This window comes from Lycorma delicatula, chromosome 10, assembly GCF_047948215.1.
Source record: "Lycorma delicatula isolate Av1 chromosome 10, ASM4794821v1, whole genome shotgun sequence".
NCBI lineage: Eukaryota > Metazoa > Arthropoda > Insecta > Hemiptera > Fulgoridae > Lycorma > Lycorma delicatula.
The window spans coordinates 84,297,088-84,317,675 of record NC_134464.1 but is presented as its reverse complement, the minus strand read 5'-3'; the positions used below and the strand labels follow the sequence as shown (position 1 = coordinate 84,317,675).

Sequence of the window (20,588 nt, the reverse complement as noted above, 5' to 3'; positions counted from 1 at the left end):
AAGAGTGCGGCTTTGGCGGTACCTTTGTTTTATGACTTAGCTATGCGAATTACATTTACAACTTTATTATTTAATTTATGCAGTCGACTATTAGTGTTGTAGTGAAGTGATTTACTTTTAATTATTGTAAAAACACAAATTTTTATTCTTGTTAAGATGAATTAAAAAAGACAAGGAACTTTAGATAATTTTTTCCGCACTGAAAGTTCTACTCCGGGAAATGGAAATATAGAAAAATCGAGAGAAACGGGAGATGAATGTCCACCAAACAAGAAAAAGAAATCTGTTTTCACAAGACGGTACAATTATGAGTACTTGAAATATGGTTTTATAATTTGGTCAGATTTCACGGATGACGATTCACGTCCCCAATGTGCATAATATGTAAAGAAATTAAGAAACAATGGATACCATGAAACCGTTCAAAATTTTGCGAAATTGAAATTCAAGACATCCCTAACTAGATCAGAAACCATTGGAATATTTTAAACGACAAAAACAAAAACTTAATCTCCAAAAAAAAATTAAAGAAACTTTTATTCAAAATAAAATGCAATTGAAATGTTCATATTTAGTTGCACTACGTATGGGCAAAACAAAAAATCGACAGGAGGAAATTTAATTAAACCGTTGTTAATTGATGTTTTGACCCTCAGCTGCAGATCAGACCAGATCAATTCCTCTTTCAAATGATACAAGGAGTCATCGAATTGAAACTGTTTGAAATTATTGAATACCACCAGTTAATAAAAAGTATTATAGAATCACCAAATGTTTGCCATCCGGATCGACGAATTATGTGATATTTCTAAAAAAAAAATCTATTTTACTCTGCTGCGCACGGTACTTTGACTATTTTTGTGAAGAAATTAAAGAAGAATTATTATTTTGCAAAGATTTAGATTCCCACATGACTAGTTACGAGATTTTGATTCATTGAAATCGTATATTAATAACCATTCCATTAACTGGAAAAATTTTATCGGTCTGTGTACCGATGTAACAGCAAATATGACTGGAAAACATTGCGGAGTAACAAAAAGGATTCAAGAAATCGCTTCTCCAGTCATGTTACACATGGCGTATTACATAGCTAGCAGTTAGCAGCCTGAAATATGTTACTTGAATTAAACGATATTCTCTTGGAATCGACAAAAATTGTTAATTTCGTAAAGAAAAGTCATCTTAACTCTTCGATTATTTGCCACTATAACAAATAATCGAGCAGAACACCATCTCTTATTTCATGTAGAAGTAAGGTCTCGCAAAGAAAAGTGCTTACCAGACATTACGAATTAAAAAAATACAAAAATATATTTGATTATATATAAAAATTATTTTCTAAAAAAGCTTTTATAATATTTATATAATTAATTTTTTAATTTTCAGTGCATTTTTATATTTTTTTGTTTAAAATTCTCAATTTGATTTAATTCTTATTTTTTATTTTTAGAGGGGTTTTCTAATTTGTTTCCTTTTTTTATTAATGTTAATATTAGTTAAATAAAAGCTTTTTTAAAAAATAATTTTTTATATGTAATCAAATATATTTTTATAATTACTTTTCTTTTCTTTTTTTTTGTATTTTTTTTAAGACAAAAAAAAGTAAAGATATTTTTTTTACATATCGAAGTTACATACCTGTACCAAATTTCAATCATTTTCATACGATAGTTCATGAGAAATGAAAATTTTCAACTAAATGCATGAATTTTAGCGTAGGGGTAGCGCGTGGTGGTGGGTCATATCAAATTCCGACACCGTAGTGCTGTATTTTTTTTTTTAACCTTTTTTTAACACCCCCAAAGTGACCGGTCCTCGCCGTTAGGCTTTAACACAATCACTTCAGGGTGTCGTGGCAGTCGTCTGCCCCCTGACTTGCCCTCTCCTAGGGCTTCCCTTCGGGGTCCCACAAGCTTCATCAGGATACAGTAGCCATCCCTTCTGGACGACCACTGCCCCCCAACCGTAGTGCTGTATTGTCATCGAAGTTACATACGTGTACCAAATTTCATTGATTTTCATACGATAGATCAAAAGATATAGCAGTTGTAAGATTTGATTATTCCTAAAGCGAGTTAAATAAAAGCTTTTAAAAACGGAAGTGGAGATATTTTTAGTAGAAAAACACTCCATTATCAAAATGTTTTTGTACTTTCTGATTAAACGGAGACCATCCTAATACAGCGCGCTGCGACTGTTAGGTTGAGATTCAACATAGATAGCAAACGAATTAACTTTTCTTAATAATTGCGCTTATAGCGGTCAAGGTCAACTTAGTTGGAGGCCGAGGTCAGTGCTCCACGCGGCAGCGTATTCAGCGAACTTCTCGGCGACATCGTCAAGTTTTGGGACTCTGTTCAAGCACAAAAGTAGTTTGTAAAATTTCGAAAATTTTCTATGATATAAATAAAGGTCTATACTGTGTGTAAATGTTTGAGTTTTTTTTTAAAAACATCATTCTTCCTTCTGAAAACAGGTGGCCTCCGTTTAATCAGATAGTACCAATGTTTTTCCAATATGTAATGGAATGCGAAACTGGAATATTTAAGTGACATATTTTCTTACATAAACGACTTAAATTTAAGTTTGCAGGGAAGTATGACAATTACATTTAATTTATTTAACAAAACTGATACATTTAAAAAAAAATAAATTTTGATTAAAAAACAATTAAAAAAATAAAATTCATGTATTAATTCTTATTACGATTTTATTGCTACAAAAAAGAAATTAATAGCTGACAATCTGGATGTAGTAAGAAGTCAACATTTACAGTCATTATATGATGGATTTGAAAAATATTTCTCTACAAACATAAACTGGCAGGAGATGAATTTATCGATAATTAATCCTTTTATTGAGAGTAATTGCAAATAATAGAAATTTAAATAACGAAGACCAAAAACGTCTCTTGGAACTGAATTCAGACATAACATTAAAAAACAAATTTATTACTATGAATTTAATTAAATTTTGGATTGCAATAAAAAATGAATATCCAGATTTAAATAACAAAGCCATGAAAATGCCACTTCCCTTTGCAACCATATATTTGTGTGAAGCTGGATTCTCAACTATGACATTTATTAAAACCAAAACAAGAAATCGTTTTCAATAAATTCATCTTTTCGATTAGGTTTATGTAATTTACATCCCCGACGGGGAGTCTTATTCTTTAAGACTTTGGGGGTTGGCGTCCCCACGGGCCTAGCCTCCGCAGCTTTTCTTCCCACTATACAATGAGCTGCGGAACACTTTACATTTTACACATATACTACACCAAGAACACTACATAAATTACAACATACACACATACACAATTACACAACAACAACCTACACTGATATTTCTTACATTTACACTCGGTGGTGTTGCGACATCTTACGAAACGCAACCGTAACCCAAGGTGGGAACAAATCGTGCCGATGGGTGAATGGCTCTACGTAGTGAGTCTCGAACGATGTCCTCTGGGCACCAGGGCGAACCCAGTTGTATTTAGCTCTAGCTCCAGTACGCGTGCGCTCTGCTGGAGTGGTCCATTTTTCGCCGGTACTCGTGGGACCAAAATTTCAGTTCCAATAATAAACACTATGATGGTTGGTGGTCCATCTGAAAAAACCACCAATTTAAGTCTTGCGAAGAGACCTCGATCAGCTTCGTCTGACGAGGATAAAAGTCCTACTGAACAGAATTTCTTAAAATCAAAATATAAAAATATCAGATTCATTGTACTCAGAAATAGTCAGGAAGGTGGCTCCCTTCAAAAGGTCTCACCGTTTTTAATAAACAAAACCATAACAGGTGCAAGTGGCTCCCCGAAGAATATCAGGAAATTACGCGACGGATCGATTCTGGTTGAAACATTCAACGATGAGCAGAGTCGATCTATCTTACGTCTCCGTAATATGGGTGGCATAAATATAAGCGCAGAATGCCACAAAACGCTAAATACGAGCCGGGGTGTAATTTTTTGTAGAGACCTTCTGGATATAGATATCTCTGAAATAGTTGACGAGCTGTGCCACCAAGATGTTGTTGAGGTGAAACGTATAATGAAACGGCAGAACGGAACAGAAGAACCGACACCGTCTCTTATATTAACATTCAGTCTCCCTGTTCCACCAGAAAAGATCAAAGTGGGTTACCTCTCGGTTCGGGTACGACCATTCATACCCAACCCACGGCGATGTTTCAGATGCCAAGGTTTTGGTCATACTACAACATCTTGCACGAAAACTGAGATCTGTGCTCGATGTGGTAAAGAAGGTCACAACGACACTAACTGCGAAGAAAGTGAAAAATGTGCAAACTGCAGTGGTCCACATACAGCCCGCTCCCGAGATTGCCCAACTTTTAAAGAAGAAAAGGCAATTCTCAAAATCTGTACGGAGCAAAAACTATCTTTTCCGGCTGCACGTAGAGAATATAAAAAGATAAACAACTCACGGAACCTGGTTAAACCAGACGTATCTTTTGCCACCGCTACAACTAAACAAATTCCTACAAATGCTAATAATCAGCAGTGCGGATCCTGCAATGAGCTTAAAAAACTTGTTCAGATGCTATCTGATCAAGTAGCTTCACTTACAGCCACTATCTCAGAGCTGACAAAAATGAATAAAAAGTCCTCCATCGCAGCTAGTGAATCAAACAGTATGATACATACGAAAGTTCCTATTCCCAAAATCGTACCGCCACGAATAGCGACTATCACAGCTGGCAGTAAGCCACCTAATAAGCTCCCCATAAAGGGAACCCACGTAACTATCTCTTCTGGGATGTCAACTACAGCATCCCATTCAAATAAATCTCCTCCACCATCTCCTTATATACTGGAGGATATGGTTGAAGAACCACCCGACCCTAGGGCATCGGAGTTCTTTAAAATAAAAAATTCAAAAAAGAAAAACCGAATCACGTACAACTAATTTTTATATAGTTTCCGAAATTTATTTTTTTATTTGCTTTTTACACTTATGAACATTATTCAGTGGAATGTTAGAGGTATTCGGTCCCGCATTGAAGATATTAGAGTACTGGCGCACACACATGATCCACTAATCATGTGTTTCCAGGAAACTCACCTCCTACAACATGACCGAATTACATTTAGAGGATACTTCTGCGAGAGATACGACTGCCTAGTAGACAGTAGGGAGAGTGGTGGAGTAGCGATTTTCATGAAGAATGGGGTGTCAGCTACAAGAATTCAACTAACCACTGTCATTCCTGCTATTGCAGTAAAGGTCACTATTCCCTTCAAATTGCATATCTGCAATCTGTATCTCTCACCGAACACTGTGTTCAGTGCTTTAGATGTCTCAAATCTCCTTACACAAATACCATCTCCATCGTTAATAGTAGGAGACTTCAATGCCCATCATATTTCCTGGGGCTCAACCTTCTGCTCCACTCGAGGAAATATGATAAACAGATTGAGACAAGATTTTGACCTTTGCCTACTGAATAATGGATCACACACATTTATGTCCTTATCAACTGGTGCTGTATCTAACCTTGATCTTTCCATATGCTCACCGAATGTACTCCCTCATTTTAATTGGTCGATTTGTGATGACTATCACGGCAGTGATCATAGACCAATTATTATTAGTTTCGGTGTAGACTGCGAGATTAAAAGAATGCCACGGAGATGGATTGTTGAAAAGGCAGATTGGAACGGATACTGTAAAGCATTCCAATCTCAGTATGACGATGGAGCGAACATCCTCGACCAATATTCTTCTTTTACGTCCATGATACTTAAGAATGCCAACAGATATATCCCACAAACATCGGGTAATCCTAGACGTCCTTTCGTTCCATGGTGGAACGATGAATGCAAAATTGCTATTAGGAATCGACGGCAGGCACTACGTAAATTTAATAGTAGGCCCACAACAGAACATCTAAATTTATACCGCAGGGCTAGAGCGGTGTGCCGTCGAGTATTCTTGGACGCTAAGAGGAATTCATGGACGAAATACGTGAGCACTATTTCACGCACTACTTCCACGTCTACTGTATGGAAGAAAATTCGTGCAATCTTCGGATCACCGAAACAATCTATTCTTGGTCTTATTGATGAAGGAGAACTCCTTTCATCATCCTCGGAAGTGGCAAATAGTCTAGCAAAATCTTTCCGCTCGGTGTCTCTCACCTCATCATATAATAACGATTTTCAACGGTACAAGATACAAATGGAGGTGTTGTCGTTAAACATTGGTGATTCGGTTGGTGAATTAAACACTCCATTCGTATTTAAAGAATTGTTACATGCACTTAAAAATTCACGGGACACTTCCCCTGGACCGGACAACATTCGCCTTTCCATGCTTTCACACCTTCCTAATTCGGCACTACAACAACTTTTGAATATTTTCAACGGTATATTCTCCGAACAAGTCTTCCCACCTGGCTGGTCAGAAGCATTTATTATACCAGTACTAAAACCTGGTAAAGACCAAACGAACCCCTCAAGCTATCGCCCTATTTCATTAACAAGCGTGTTGTGTAAAATAATGGAGAGAATGGTAAACCGCAGACTTACATGGTACTTGGAGAAACATGGCTTTCTATCTCCAGAACAGTGTGGTTTTCGACAAGGACGATCTTCCATTGACCATTTAGTGTCACTAGAAACAGCCATACAAAACGCTTTCCTCAATCGGCAACACCTCGTCGCTATCTTCTTTGATATAAAAAAGGCGTATGATACAGCCTGGCGACGTGGTATTCTTAACACTCTCCAAAAATGGGGAATCAAGGGCAATATGCTTGCTTTTATCCGGGGATTCATAAATCACCGAACGGCTCGTGTTCGTGTAGATGATTCGCTCTCAGATAGTGTCATCTTGGAGAATGGAGTGCCCCAAGGTAGTGTATTAAGTGCCACCTTATTTTCTGTAGCCATAAATGATATTACCAAATGTGTTCAGGCTCCTGTATCATGCTCTCTATTCGCTGACGACTTTGCTATCTACATTGCAAGCCGTTCGGCACCTACAGCAGAGAGACTACTGCAGAACACTATATATCACCTTGAAGCTTGGTCCAGGATTACTGGTTTCACATTTTCATCCGAAAAAACAAAATGTGTAGTTTTTTCTCGGCTGCGAAACCCTTCTATTCCGCAAATTTTTCTGAACGGTGAGACTATTACTATCTCTAATTACGTTAAGTTTTTAGGTTTAATTTTTGATAGTCGTCTTACTTGGGTCAAACATTTAAAAGAATTGAAAACAAAATGTTCCAAAATTTTAGATATGATGTGAGTCCTTACTAACACCAAGTGGGGAGCCGATAGATCATGTATGATACATTTTTACTATTCCTTTGTTCGCTCCCGTTTAGATTACGGTTGTGTGGCCTACTCATCAGCTCGTCAAACCGTGCTTAAAATGCTGGATAGTGTACATCATGCTTTCCTTCGGCTTGCTACAGGCGCGTTTAGATCAAGTCCTGTCGCAAGCTTACTTGTAGACTGTGGTGAACCATCACTTTGGGATAGACGAGACCAGCTCTTATTATCTTATTTTGCTCGTCTCAGAGGACAGCCAAATCACCCGGTTCTTGAGTTAGTCCTTAAAAATCCTAATCTAGGAAAGTATGAGGATCATCCACGTCGTACTGCACCTGTAGGTATCCGTACCTGGCGTCTGCTGCAGCATATAAATGTTGACACACCGTCACTCTTTCCTATGTACCCTTGCTCATATCCTCCATGGGGAATAAACCTCATAAATTTTAATTTTGACCTGACTACATGTAATAAACAATCAACACCATCTATCGTCTTTCAGCAGATGTTTCAGTGTGTTCTCTCCAAGGCGAAACCAGACGCGGTTGTATACACTGATGGATCGAAACAAAACGATACGGTTGGGTGTGCTTTTGTTGTCAATGAGAGAACTTATATGTTTGGTCTCCCCAGTATTACGAGTGTGTTTACCGCTGAACTATATGCTATAAATAAGGCTCTAAACATCATTAACCCTAAATATAGAAAAATTCTTATTTGCAGTGACTCGTGTAGTGCTCTCCAAGCCTTAAAAAACTTTTACTCCAAACATCCTATCGTCATTGAAATTTACAACGCAATCGCTGAGTTGAATAATCGCAACACAGAATTAAGTTTTTGCTGGGTCCCTAGCCACGTAGGGATTCCAGGTAATGAACATGCGGATTCCGCTGCCAAAGAAGCATGTAACCAGCCTCCTTTCACCACCCGAGTTGCTACTTCTGATTTCATTAACTATGTAAAACAATTATTAAGAACAAGGTGGCAAGGTGATTGGACAGCTACTGTTGATAATAAACTCCGTCAGATTAAAGATTCTGTGTTACCATGGAACTCCTCATACAGAAAACCCCGGCGTGAGGAAGTAGTACTCTGTCGATTGCGGATAGGACACACGAGAGTCACACACGAGTACCTGTTTACAAGAGGACAACCACCTCTATGCGCAAGATGCAACTGCCGCGTGACTGTGCGCCACATACTCGTGGACTGCATATGTTATGCGGCATTGCGTCGTAAATTTAAAATTCCTAGTAACATCCGTGGTATCTTGCGTGACGATAAGGAGGTTTTAAACCGCATGTTTATATTTTTACGTAGTATAGGGTTAATGCAAAAAATTTAATAAGTATGTATTCTTTAGTAATTGTATGTATTGTCCTATGTATTGTTTTGTTATCCGAGTAGGGAGCCTTTTACACTCCCTATCGGATTTTTTTTGTTTTTTTTTTGTATGTTTTTTAAATTCGTCTGTGATATTAGTTATAAGATTTTTGTGATATTAGTTTTAAGTTTTATCTCCTTTTTTAGTTTTAAGTTTTATTTATTTTTAATGATAGTTTTTAACATAGTTTTAAGTTTTATTTATTTTTAATATGATAGTTTTTAACATAGCTTTAAGTTTTATTTATTTTTAATGTGATAGTTTTTAATAGAGTTTTAAGTTACATATTAGTGTTTTTGTTATCCGAGAATGGGCCTTTTACACCCATTCCGGATTTTGTTTCTGTGATAGTAGTTTTAAGTTTTAATTTTATCTAAAAAACTAAAATTATTTTTATTTATGTATTTATTTATCTTTTTATTTATTTTCCGGGCGATGATAACGTTCAACCGTTTTTCGCCCTTAAAAAAAAAAAAAAAAAAAAAAAAAAATGTAATTTACAACGCGACATTGAAATTATCCAAAATAAGCAACAACGAATTTCTCATTATCTTTCATTATTTACGATTACTTTCTAATATGATTTGTTTGTAGTCCCTATTTTTAAATAAAAACATTTATTTCTTGTTATTTATTTTCTGATTTTCATTTATTATTTATAGATAGAAATGATATTAATTAATATTTATAATATACTATCGCAGACCCGACAATGCTTCGCTATTGCTATATATATATATATATATATATATATAGAGAGAGAGAGAGAGAGAGAGAGAGAGAGAGAGAGAGAGAGTTTAAATGAACACAATTGAAAATTTGATAAAAAAAATTAAAAAACTGAACTTCACAAATTTTACCTTTCACTTATTCTCCTTCTCCTTTTTCCTTTCCAACTTCTCCCTTTCGCCCTTCTCCCTCTCCCCTCTCCCATTTTCCTTTTTACCCTTTCCACTTTTTTCCCGTTTTCCATTTTCCCCTTTTTCCCTTTTGCCCGCGCGTAAATCGGTCCATTAGTTTTTGGGTCTTTAGTGGACACACATACGTATATAATAAAAGAGTCTGTTTGTATATTTGTTTCTTTCGTAAATATCTCGACACCGGCCCCATCTAGCGGGTATAGTTTTTGCAAAAATATTTCTTTTCACGTAACTAATATTCATATTCTGAATACGAACCAGATCGGTCCATAAATATATTTTTTCTAAATATCTCAACCCCAGCGCCATCTAGCGGGTTCATTTTTTCCAGAGATAATTCTTTCCATGTAAGTAATATGTATTCTGAATATGAGCCAAATCGGACCATAAATACAATTTTTTGAAATATCTCGACGCCAGCGCCACCTAGCGGGTCCAAATTAATTCAGAACCCTTCCCTGGCATGCGTCCAACCATTCCCCAAAGTTTCATCGCTATCGGATGAACGGTTTAGGAAAACATGAGACATACAGACAGACAAACATTTATATATATATATATATATATATATATATATATATTTATTTATTTATTTATATATAGATGTAAATTTAATTAATTACTAATAAAATAAAAATATGTTAAGAATTTTTTGTGTTCGTCAAAAATCTAAGCTTAGGGTTTCCGGTCCCTGTATATTTTTTTATAATTTTACCGGTCCGCGATAAAAAAAAAGATTGAGAAACACTAATTTAAAGATCATAAAAATTGAAAAGTTTTTGTAGGAATCATTTTATTTTAATTCTACACACCACTACACATTATAAAAATTAATACAAATTCGTTTTTCAAGTTTAATTCTATTTTATCTTATAAAATTTTCTTTTTGGGAATAGTATTTACGACTTGTTTGAGCACATGGTGAAAAAATACGCAACCCCATTCTAATTAAATTAATACTTAATTAATAAATGTTTAATTTAATAATTTAATTAATTCCATTAATACTCCATTCTAATTAATTACAACGTTTTAAATAAATTAGTTCACCGGATAATCTTTATCGATTTTGGAAAAAGTAAATAAAAAAATTACTAATCTTATCTCTTAAAATTCTCTGATTACTTTTAAAATATGAATAATTTTTTTACAGTCAGCGCAAAAATAATTTATAGTTGTTAAGCACTCTGTTTTATGTATGCATATTTATTTCTAATCTTGATAACAGAAACACATGGGTACCAGTATGTTGTACTGTTTTAATAAAGGTGGTTAATATCAATTTGTAGTATTAATCTAACTACCGTTAGAATTGTTTATATTTAATTTTTAAAATAACTTAGATTTGTTTATTTAGTTATAATTATTTAGTAAAATTGACATTTAAATACATAAAAATAATACCAGTATTATTTTTTTAAATGTTTTTTTCTGCGTCTCTTGATAAATCTTTATTTAATTTTTCGATCATAAGATATTTTCTTATTAGGTTCATGCAACAACGAGATTTGTTTAAGAACTAATCGTTGCATGTTTGTGCAATTCTTAATTGCTTATCGAAACGAAAAAAACTCTATTCTATAAATCCAGTTGATAAAAAAAATTAAATTATATTTATAATCCTTCTTTTCTACTTTATTTATGAGAATTTCAGTTTATTTTACAGAAAACCGGTAGAAATTACTGCTGTTACTCATAAAAAGTACATAATTTTCACCCGAATTTTTGATTGTACAATTTCAGTAATCGTAACTTAGTTAACGGATTATATAAAATTTAGCGTGGGAGAAAATTAATAATAATTATTGAAGTTTATTCGTATAAAATTAAACTTTTATAATGAATAAATAAACTTATGATATGAATTATAAAAAACAAAAATACATACAATAATTTGTTTTATTTGCCAAATTTTTCAATATCAAAGAAGTTTGTTTGATAAAAATTCAATGATTTCAAAGATATCTTTACAAAAAGTTTACTCGTTTTTGAAATTTTTTAATTTAGCTCCCATGTGTGATGGGGTATTTAAAAATATTAATAAATTATGTTACGTCAATTTTGTTTTTTTCTTTTGAGACGACGGCCGTCGACTGCTTTGGTTTATTTTGTGTTATATGATCACAGGTGACTACTATATGAAGCGAAAAAATTTTAACATTCATTATGGTTTCATATAAGTTTAAATTTTGAACTATTCATAAAACAAATGACAAAAAAAACACCAGTCAATATCATATTTTATTTAATATTTAAGTTCTAATTCACTTTTCTGATTTGCATTTTCTCCTTTTTTTTTGTAAATTAGAAATTGTTGAGGTACACTCCGTAAAACAATTCGATACCCTCAATATGACGACATAACAGTCATAGGGGTAATTTCTAATGTTTTTGAACACAGTATGTAAAGAATTACTGAATTAATCTTTAATCATTTTTCTTCCTACTTTTTTATCAGTTTCCGTATCAAAACGTTTTCTGGTCGATTTGGCATTGGAATAGGAAAGAACAAAAGCATTTTAAATCGAAATATGTACTCTTTTGATTCCGGTAGGATTATACGATTTCTCTCATTAAATATCTAAATTTTTAATTTTAATTTCTTAAAATTTATTGTTCAGTTAAATTTTATTATAACCTATTATTTTTTATTACTTTTATGGAATAATTTTCGGTGATCTACATTAATTAATTAGAAGTGAGCTTCATAAGTAGTTATTTCACTTCCGAAAGTAAATCGATCATGTGATAAAAATTCCAAAACTGCTTAACTTTTTGCGTAAAGAATTTTTCATATACAAAAAAGGTATCCAATATTTCCTTAGTGTGTTTGTAACATCAGTGAAAGAAAAGAATTTCCTGTAAATGTAGGAAATCTTTTTTCTCCAGATGTCCGCTATTTATTATTATTCTTTTTTTAAAAACAGTTTTGTGACCATAATGGATTGAGTTACTTAATGAAATATCTTTCTAAATAAATATTCTTTATGAAATAAATCATTTTTGAAATTTTATGTTCGTAAATTAAAAAAATCTGATGTGGATATCACTTCCTTGTACGCTTTTTTTTTTTAACCTCCGAGTCCACAGTTAAGCACTACTTCAGAGGATGAGATGAATGATTTGTAGCGTGTGTGAAAATGCCATGCCCGACCGGGATTCGAACGCCTATTAAATTGCATATACACATTTTTTTTTTTAAATGAAAAGTACATAAAACTTTATTTCGTTAATAACTTCTGATTTTTTTTATTGTTATTATTAAATTATTATTTATCGTAGTTTTTTTTTACAATCGAAAGTTAATAATTATTAACAAATCAGTGTATTTTAATTAAAAAAGTTAATGAAAAAGAAAGGAGATGAAGTCGGATTCGAACCGTTGTGCCTTCCCCGTGTAAGATCCAAATATTTCCCTAATTTAAATAAGATCCAAATATTTCCTTAATTAAAAATGTTATTTGGCTATAACTCTGGAACCAGTGAAAATAAGTACCTTATTACTGTAGTTAAAAAAAGTCCAAAATCCAATTTAAATAAGATCCAAATATTTCCTTAATTAAAATTTTATTTGGCTATAACTCTGGAACCAGTGAAAATAAGTACCACTTATGATATATCGTTGAAAAGCTTTCAATGAGGGCTTATTGCAAATAAATAAACTTTTTGGGGTGTGGGCACTTTTGGTCCAGTCGATTGCAATCAAAAGGGGAGATGCACAACTAGGTGTTAAAACAATCATAAATCCAAAATTTCAACATCCTACGACTAATCGTTTTTGAGTTGTGTGAGATACATACATACATACATACGTACGTACAGACGTCAAGCTGAATCTAGTCAAAATGGATTCAGGGATGGTCAAAATGAATATTTTCATTGAAATTTGAAAACTGAAATTTTTCGAGATCACAATACTTCCTTCAGTTCGTACAAAGAAGTAAAAATTTCATCCATATTAATTTTTCGCTTCACAATATCTCAAAATTATTTTTGTTTCGAAGCAGTTGTTTATTAACTAGAAATTTGAGCATTTAATTTTGAACAAAGTGACACCTTACTTTTTAAAATCGGGTTGTAAAATGCTGAGTTGTAATGGAAAATATTAGTTGCGGTTTGTGCTCAAAAACACAAAAAATATTGAATCAGTTTTTATCGCCTCTACGTGATAAAAATAGTCAATAGTACTCAAATAATTTATATGATACTTTTCAGTTTTTGTTGAAGTATTGGTACTTACGTATTAGACCGTCGCCCATAATCATAATGATCTCGTAACTTTGAAAATACTTCAAAGTTAGTTGTCATTACCATATTTTACATATTAAAATAAAAGCATTATTGCTTATAATTATAGATATAAATTAACCAAACTTAAACTTCGCTTCGCTCGCCAACCTCGACAATTAACAGTAATGTTTTGAATATTTAAATAATAAATAATTGAATTGCAATAATTACTGAATTTATTATTTATAAATTCTCAAAACATTAGTGTATTAGTTAGGCAAGGTTAGCGAGCGTAGACTAAGTATGGTTAAATATTTATAAGATAAATAAATATAAATGGTTATAAAAATGGTAATATAATGGTTATATCATGTAATATTAACAATAACCAAAAGGTTTGCTATTTATAATTATAGATATAAATTAACCAAACTTAACTTTTTTTTTTTTAATTTCTGCTTTACCTGATGGATTTGCATTCAAGCTTAGCATGTCCCAAGCAGTGTCACTAGACTCTAACGAGCCTCCCTGTCCACCGGCTGTATGTCCCGTACGACAGTTCGGCTCGCCGGTCCGGATCTTTTGGGGTCTCTAACAAAGTCAAACTTTTGGGGTTGGGGGAAGTGATTTGTATTGGTCCAAAAAAGGAGTCGGATTTTTTGTTGAGGGGGTTATTTTGGGTCAGGGGTCCAATGGTTCGGGAATGGCCGAGAAACTGATGGAAAATGCTGGGGCGGATTTTTTTTGGGGGGGTCAGAAGATAGTGGAGATCCAGGGGTTTGGGTCTGGGGGAATGGGAAGCTAGAAATATGAGAAAAAAAATTCCCCCTTATAATTGTCTCTCTGGGAATAGAATATTTTCACTAAAACAGTGAAAAATATTCCAAGTCTTTGTTTACAAATAATAAGTGGTGGCACTCTCTTGTATCGTCTTGTTTTTCGAATTAGAAAAAAAATTAACTAATTTCTTGGTTAAATATGTCCAATTCCTTTTCTAAAATATAGAGAAAAAAAATAATTTAATAACTAAGTTGGTTATATAACTAGGAGTAGGTTTCTTAGTGAACAAGAAGATAGGGAAGAGAGTAGAGTATTTCAAAATGCATAGTGACAGAATAATTGTAATAAGGATAAAATCAAAACCTAAGCCAATAACGATTGTTAACGTCTATTTGTTTACAAGTGCCTATGATGATTTAGTAGAGTGTGTATTCGAAGAAATTGATGAAGCAATTAAACACATAAAAGAAAATGAAAATTTAATAATACTTAGAAAATGGAATGCAAGCATTAGAAAAGGCAAGGAAGGAAATATTGTGGGTGAATATGTGCTGGGCAAAAGGAATGAAAAAGGGAACCGATGTATAGAATTTTGCACAAAGTATAATATATTAATTGCCAACACCTACTTTAAAAATCATAATAGAAGAATATACTCTTGTAAAAAGCCAGGTGATACTGCAAGGTATCAGATAGATTGTATCATGGTTAAGCAAAAGATTAGAAATCAACTCGTCGACTTCATATCCAGGAGCAGAGATTGATAGCGACCATAATTTAATGATAATGAAATGTAGATTGGGGTTTAAAAACCCGAAGAAAAGATGTCAGATGAATTTAGAGAAGCTTGAGGAAGAGGAGTTAAAGAAGATTTTTGAGGAGGTCATCGCAAGAGGTCTGAGTAAAGAAGATAAGGTAGACAATGTAGAAAAAGAATGGGAGAAAGTTAAAAAGGAAATTCTTAAGTTCATGCAACTTAAGTGGAACAAAGAGAACTGGTAGAAAATCTTGGTTATCAGAGGATATATTGTAGCTGATGGATGAACATAGAAAATATAAAATGTAGTGATGAAGAAAGTAAAAGGAACTAAGAGAAATGATCATTGGTAAATTAGACAGAGCATACAGGAAATTTAAGGAGAATTTTGTGGAGTTAACATAAATTAAAATCTTATAATGTTTTAAACAAAGATAGTACACCAATGATTCATAATACAAAAGGAAAGGTCGATAGGTGGGTTGAATATATTAAAGAGTTTTATGGAGGAAATGAATTAAAAACGTTGTTTTACCGAAAGAAGAGGAAGTCAAAAAGAATGAAAGGGGAAAAGCAATACTGAGATCTGAATTTAAGAGAGCATTGAAAGATTTGAGTGGTAGAAAGGCTCCTGGAATAGATGGAATACCGGCAGAATTACTGCATAATAAAGGTGAGGAAGCGATTGATAGATTATACAAACTGGTGTGTAATATTTATGAAAAGGGGGAAGTTCTGTCATACTTCAAAAAGAGTGATATAGTCATGATTTCAAAGAAAGCTGGGGCAGATAAATGTGAAGAATACACAACAATTAGCTTAACTAGTTATGCATCAATAATTGTAACTAGAATTCTGTGCAGAAGAATTGAGAGGGGAGTGGAAGAAGTGTTAGGAGAAGACCATTTTGGTTTCAGGAAAAGTATAGGGACAAGGGAAGCAATTTTAGCACTCAGATTAATAGTAGAAGGAAGATTTAAGAAAAGCAAACCAACATACTTGGGGTTTATAGATCTAGAAAAAGCATTCGATAACATACACTGGAATAAAATGTTCAACATTTTAAAAAAAGTTGGTTTCAAGTACAGAGGTAGAAGAACAATTGCTAACATTTACAGGAACCAAAGAGCAAGCAACAGTAATAATTGAAGAACATAAGAAAGAAGCCGTAATAAGAAAGGGGAGTCCAACAAGGATGTTTCCTATCCCTGTTACTTTTTAATCTTTACATAGAACTAGCAGTTAATGATGTTAAAGAACAATTTAGATCTGGAGTAACAGTACAAGGTGAAAAGATGAAGATGCTACGATTTGCTGATGATATAGTAATTCTAGCTGAGATTAAAAAACATTTAGAAGGAACAATGAACAGCATGGATGAAGTCCTATGCAAGACTACTGCATAAAATAAACAAGAACAAAACAAATGTAATGAAATGTAGAAGAAATAACGAAGATGGACCACTGAATGTAAAAAGAGGAAGAGAAAAGATTATGGAGGTAGAAGAATTTTGTTATTTGGGAAGTAGAATTACTAAAGATGGACGAAGCAGGAACGACATAAAATGCTGAATAGCACAGGCAAAACGAGCTTTTAGGCAGAAATATAATTTGCTTACATTGAAAATTAATTTAAATGTTGGGAAAGTATTTTTGATAGTAGATGATTGAGATCCCTATACCAAACTTGGAGAGTCGGAGTACCTGAGAAGAAAAGATTAGAAGCTTTTCAAATGTGGTGCTATAGGAGAATGTTAAAAATCAGGTGGGTGGATAAAGTGACAAACGAAGAGGTATTGTAGCTAATTGATGAAGAAAGAAGTATTTGGAAAAATATAGCTAAAAGAATAAACAGACTTATAGGCCATATATTAAGGTATCCTGGAATAGTCGCTTTAATTATGGAGGGACAGATAGAAGGGAAAAATTGTGCAGGCAGACAATGTTTGGAATATGTAAAACAAATTGTTAGGGATGTAGGATGTAGCTGGTATACCAAAATGAAACAACTGACACTAGATAGGGAATCTTGGAGAGCTGCATCAGATCAGTCAAATGACTGAAGACAAAAAAAATAATAATAAATAATTCCAATAATTACTGAATTAATTTTTTTTTTTTTTGAGTTCATAATTTTTTATCCCCTTCAGGAACTGGATACACAGCTAAGCCTTAAAAGCAGCTGATTTGCGATGACGATTTTACCACAAGACTAGTCCAGTTTAAATTTTAACAAAAACTTAATCAAGAAACTAGAAAGAAAGAAAAATATTAAGGAAAGTCATAACACCCAAGAAATCATACAATAATCTTGAATTTCATCTTAGATCAAACAAAGAATTTACAAAAAATTACAAAAATTACAAACCACAGTCAAATTATAAGAAGAATAAAATTTTATGGTTATATCCATGAACAAAGATAATAAAGTTGTAAAAAGCAACCTTGATGTGTTTAGTTTTCCTACTTTTTGAAAGTAGGAAAACGAAAACAAATTGATTTAAAGAAATAGAGAAAAATTTATCTTGATTAGAAATCAAAAAAAGAAGATATACAAAACAGAGACGTTTTCAGAACAATTCCAGGGAATTCCAGAATAAACAATAACAAGTAACAAAAGAAAATATATCAAGCAAAGAAGAACAGGACTTAGCAAAAGAATGAAAAAGTATAGGGATAAGAGAAAATAGTAAACTTAAAAGTAAGTATTACTTGTATTTATTAGGTTGAAAACTGAACTCTTCCTGTTTAAAATTATGCTATTATGAGTACTTTTATTTCTTTAGACCAATTATTTAACAGGTTATTCCCTATACCAAACTACAGGAGTGTAAATACAAATCTAAATTTAAAAATTTCTCATTTCAATATTCTTTATGAAAATGTTTTTTTCCTTTAGTTGCATTTTGCACAATTACTATTATATTAAAAAAAAAAAACAAAACAATTTACATCAATTTCTCCACTTTGACTTTATGATCTTTGTTTTTATATATTTTTTGAGATATCACACTGAAATCAAAAAAAATTTCTTTATCTATCTATGCAAGAAAAAAAAATAGCGAGTTAGGTTAGTTTTTTGAGATTAACATTTTTGGGAATTGGAATAATTATTATAAATAAACTTATCTGTAAATTTAAAACAATATGGAAGTACCTCCTGAATAATAAGATTGTTCAAGTGAAAATAAAACAAAATATGTATCACTATATTTAGGAAGGTTTTGTTGTAAATTTTATTTATATTCTACTTTTTCTTTTGTTTCTTTTTTTTAGATAAATCATGTGATGCTGTTCATATTGACATTATTATATCCCCTCAAGTTAGTGATAAATTTCATGATTTTTTAGTATTATTTTGGGATGCTGAGCTTATTTTACCCGGAGATAAAGTTGAATTGTATGATTTTGATCCGACTAAAAAATCAGGTAAACCATTATATTCTGCATCAGTTTTTAACAGCACTGGATGGATTACAACTAATATTACTGAAGTGCAAAACAGTACATTACCTAATACGTTTACGAAGTACTGCCTTGGATTTTGGGCTGTTTATGTCCGGGGTGATTCCAGTAAGTGAATTAATTTCATTAATTATTGATGTTAATTGCATGTTAATAATAATATTTGTAAGCAGTAATTTTTATTGTAGTAAATACAGTATTTATTAAAATTTCAACAACTGAATTAAATTCATTAAGTAGATAAGGTAATTAACAATCTGGTATTAAATTTCCTACATAAATGCCATACTGCTCCTAAATTACACTGCATATACAAATTCATAATTAATCACCATTACCTACAATGTGTTAATTAAATTTAATTAATATTTAAATTACTTTTAACAATTAATATAATAATTTGAAATTAATTATTTTGTTGATGATTAATTCATTACATCATATATATAAGCTTGAAAGCTTGTGTATGGAATATGGAATAGAACTTTTGTAATGAATGAAAATTGCCATGGCTGACCAGGATTCAAACTCAGGATCTTCTGGATGAAAGACTGAAGTGATACTACTCTGTTGTATGAAGTCGGCACCTAATAGTGTCGAACAATTATTTCTAAAATTCATAATTTATTTTAAAAAAGTAGCCCATGCGTATCTATATACATATGTTTCAATAATATTAAGATCAAATAAATATGTATCCAGAAATGCTTTAATGCTCTATAAAACACTACATACAATGTATAGGACAATACTAGTGATTTTAGATATAATTTTACGTAAAGAATATAAATAATTTTGCATTAAAAAAAACTGATAAAATTGCTTTTACATAATTAACAGTTAATAAGTTAATTCAAATTCATGTGGAAAAAATTACAAAACTATTTCATTTTTTTTTTAGGTGCACTTTCTGCTTCTTCCTGTTTATCAACTGAACCTAGATGGATGGAAGAGACATGGTATGCAATATCACGCTTAACACTTGCAAATCTATTTATACCTGGAACACACAATTCTGCGGCTTACAAAGAATCATTTTCTCCATACATGAATACTATTATTTATAAATACACTTACAACCAGGTATAATATGTGATTAACTATTTGTTTATTATACAAAATGTTCAAAAAGTGTCACAGCCTTATAGGAAATTGAGTAAGTTACAATAGTTACTGAAAGTGGCCACCATTATGCAATTCATATAATTTAATACAACATTGCATGCTCTTAAACAAACACATGTTGTAACATTTGTTGAGTAATTGCAGCAACAACTCATTCAATTTTGCTGTGCAATTTGGGAATGGTGTGAGGATGAGTTTTATAAGCAGCATTGAAAGCAATCCGTAAATGGAAAAAGGACGTTTTTCTGTCTGCTCTTTCGACCCGGCAAGGAGTAATTTCAAATAAAACTGAAATTTTTAAAAACTGTTAAATGACTTGCTGCCTGACGACAATGAAGCTAGGGTACCACATATCATCTGCTGGTTCAACATGAGGTTGCTCTGTTTCGCGGGGATGAAGTTTCCTCTGAGATTAAAGAGGCTGAAGTGCATCGGGCAATTTGTGGATTGGGCAGGACCAAAGCCCCTAGCTTTGATGATATAGCGGTTGTTTGCTCCGTTGGGGTGTGAGTGCTGTCCATTATACATATTTTAATAGATTTTTGTTTGCGAGGTACTTCCTATTGTGTTAGAAAAAAGGGGTTGTGAAATTGTTGTACAAGGGAGGTGGCAAGGATCCCATCT

General features: G+C 32.6%; 1 protein-coding gene across 1 annotated transcript in view; it reads left to right on the top strand.

Moving 5' to 3' along the window:
• Window positions 1-20,588, top strand: part of LOC142331197 (PI-PLC X domain-containing protein 2-like) — a 64,873-nt gene that overhangs the window by 30,707 nt on the left and 13,578 nt on the right. Inside the window, exons 2-3 of the mRNA XM_075376934.1 lie at window positions 18,651-18,947; window positions 19,741-19,922. Coding sequence (XP_075233049.1) covers window positions 18,651-18,947; window positions 19,741-19,922 — 479 coding nt within the window. The remainder of the gene's footprint in view (window positions 1-18,650; window positions 18,948-19,740; window positions 19,923-20,588) is intronic.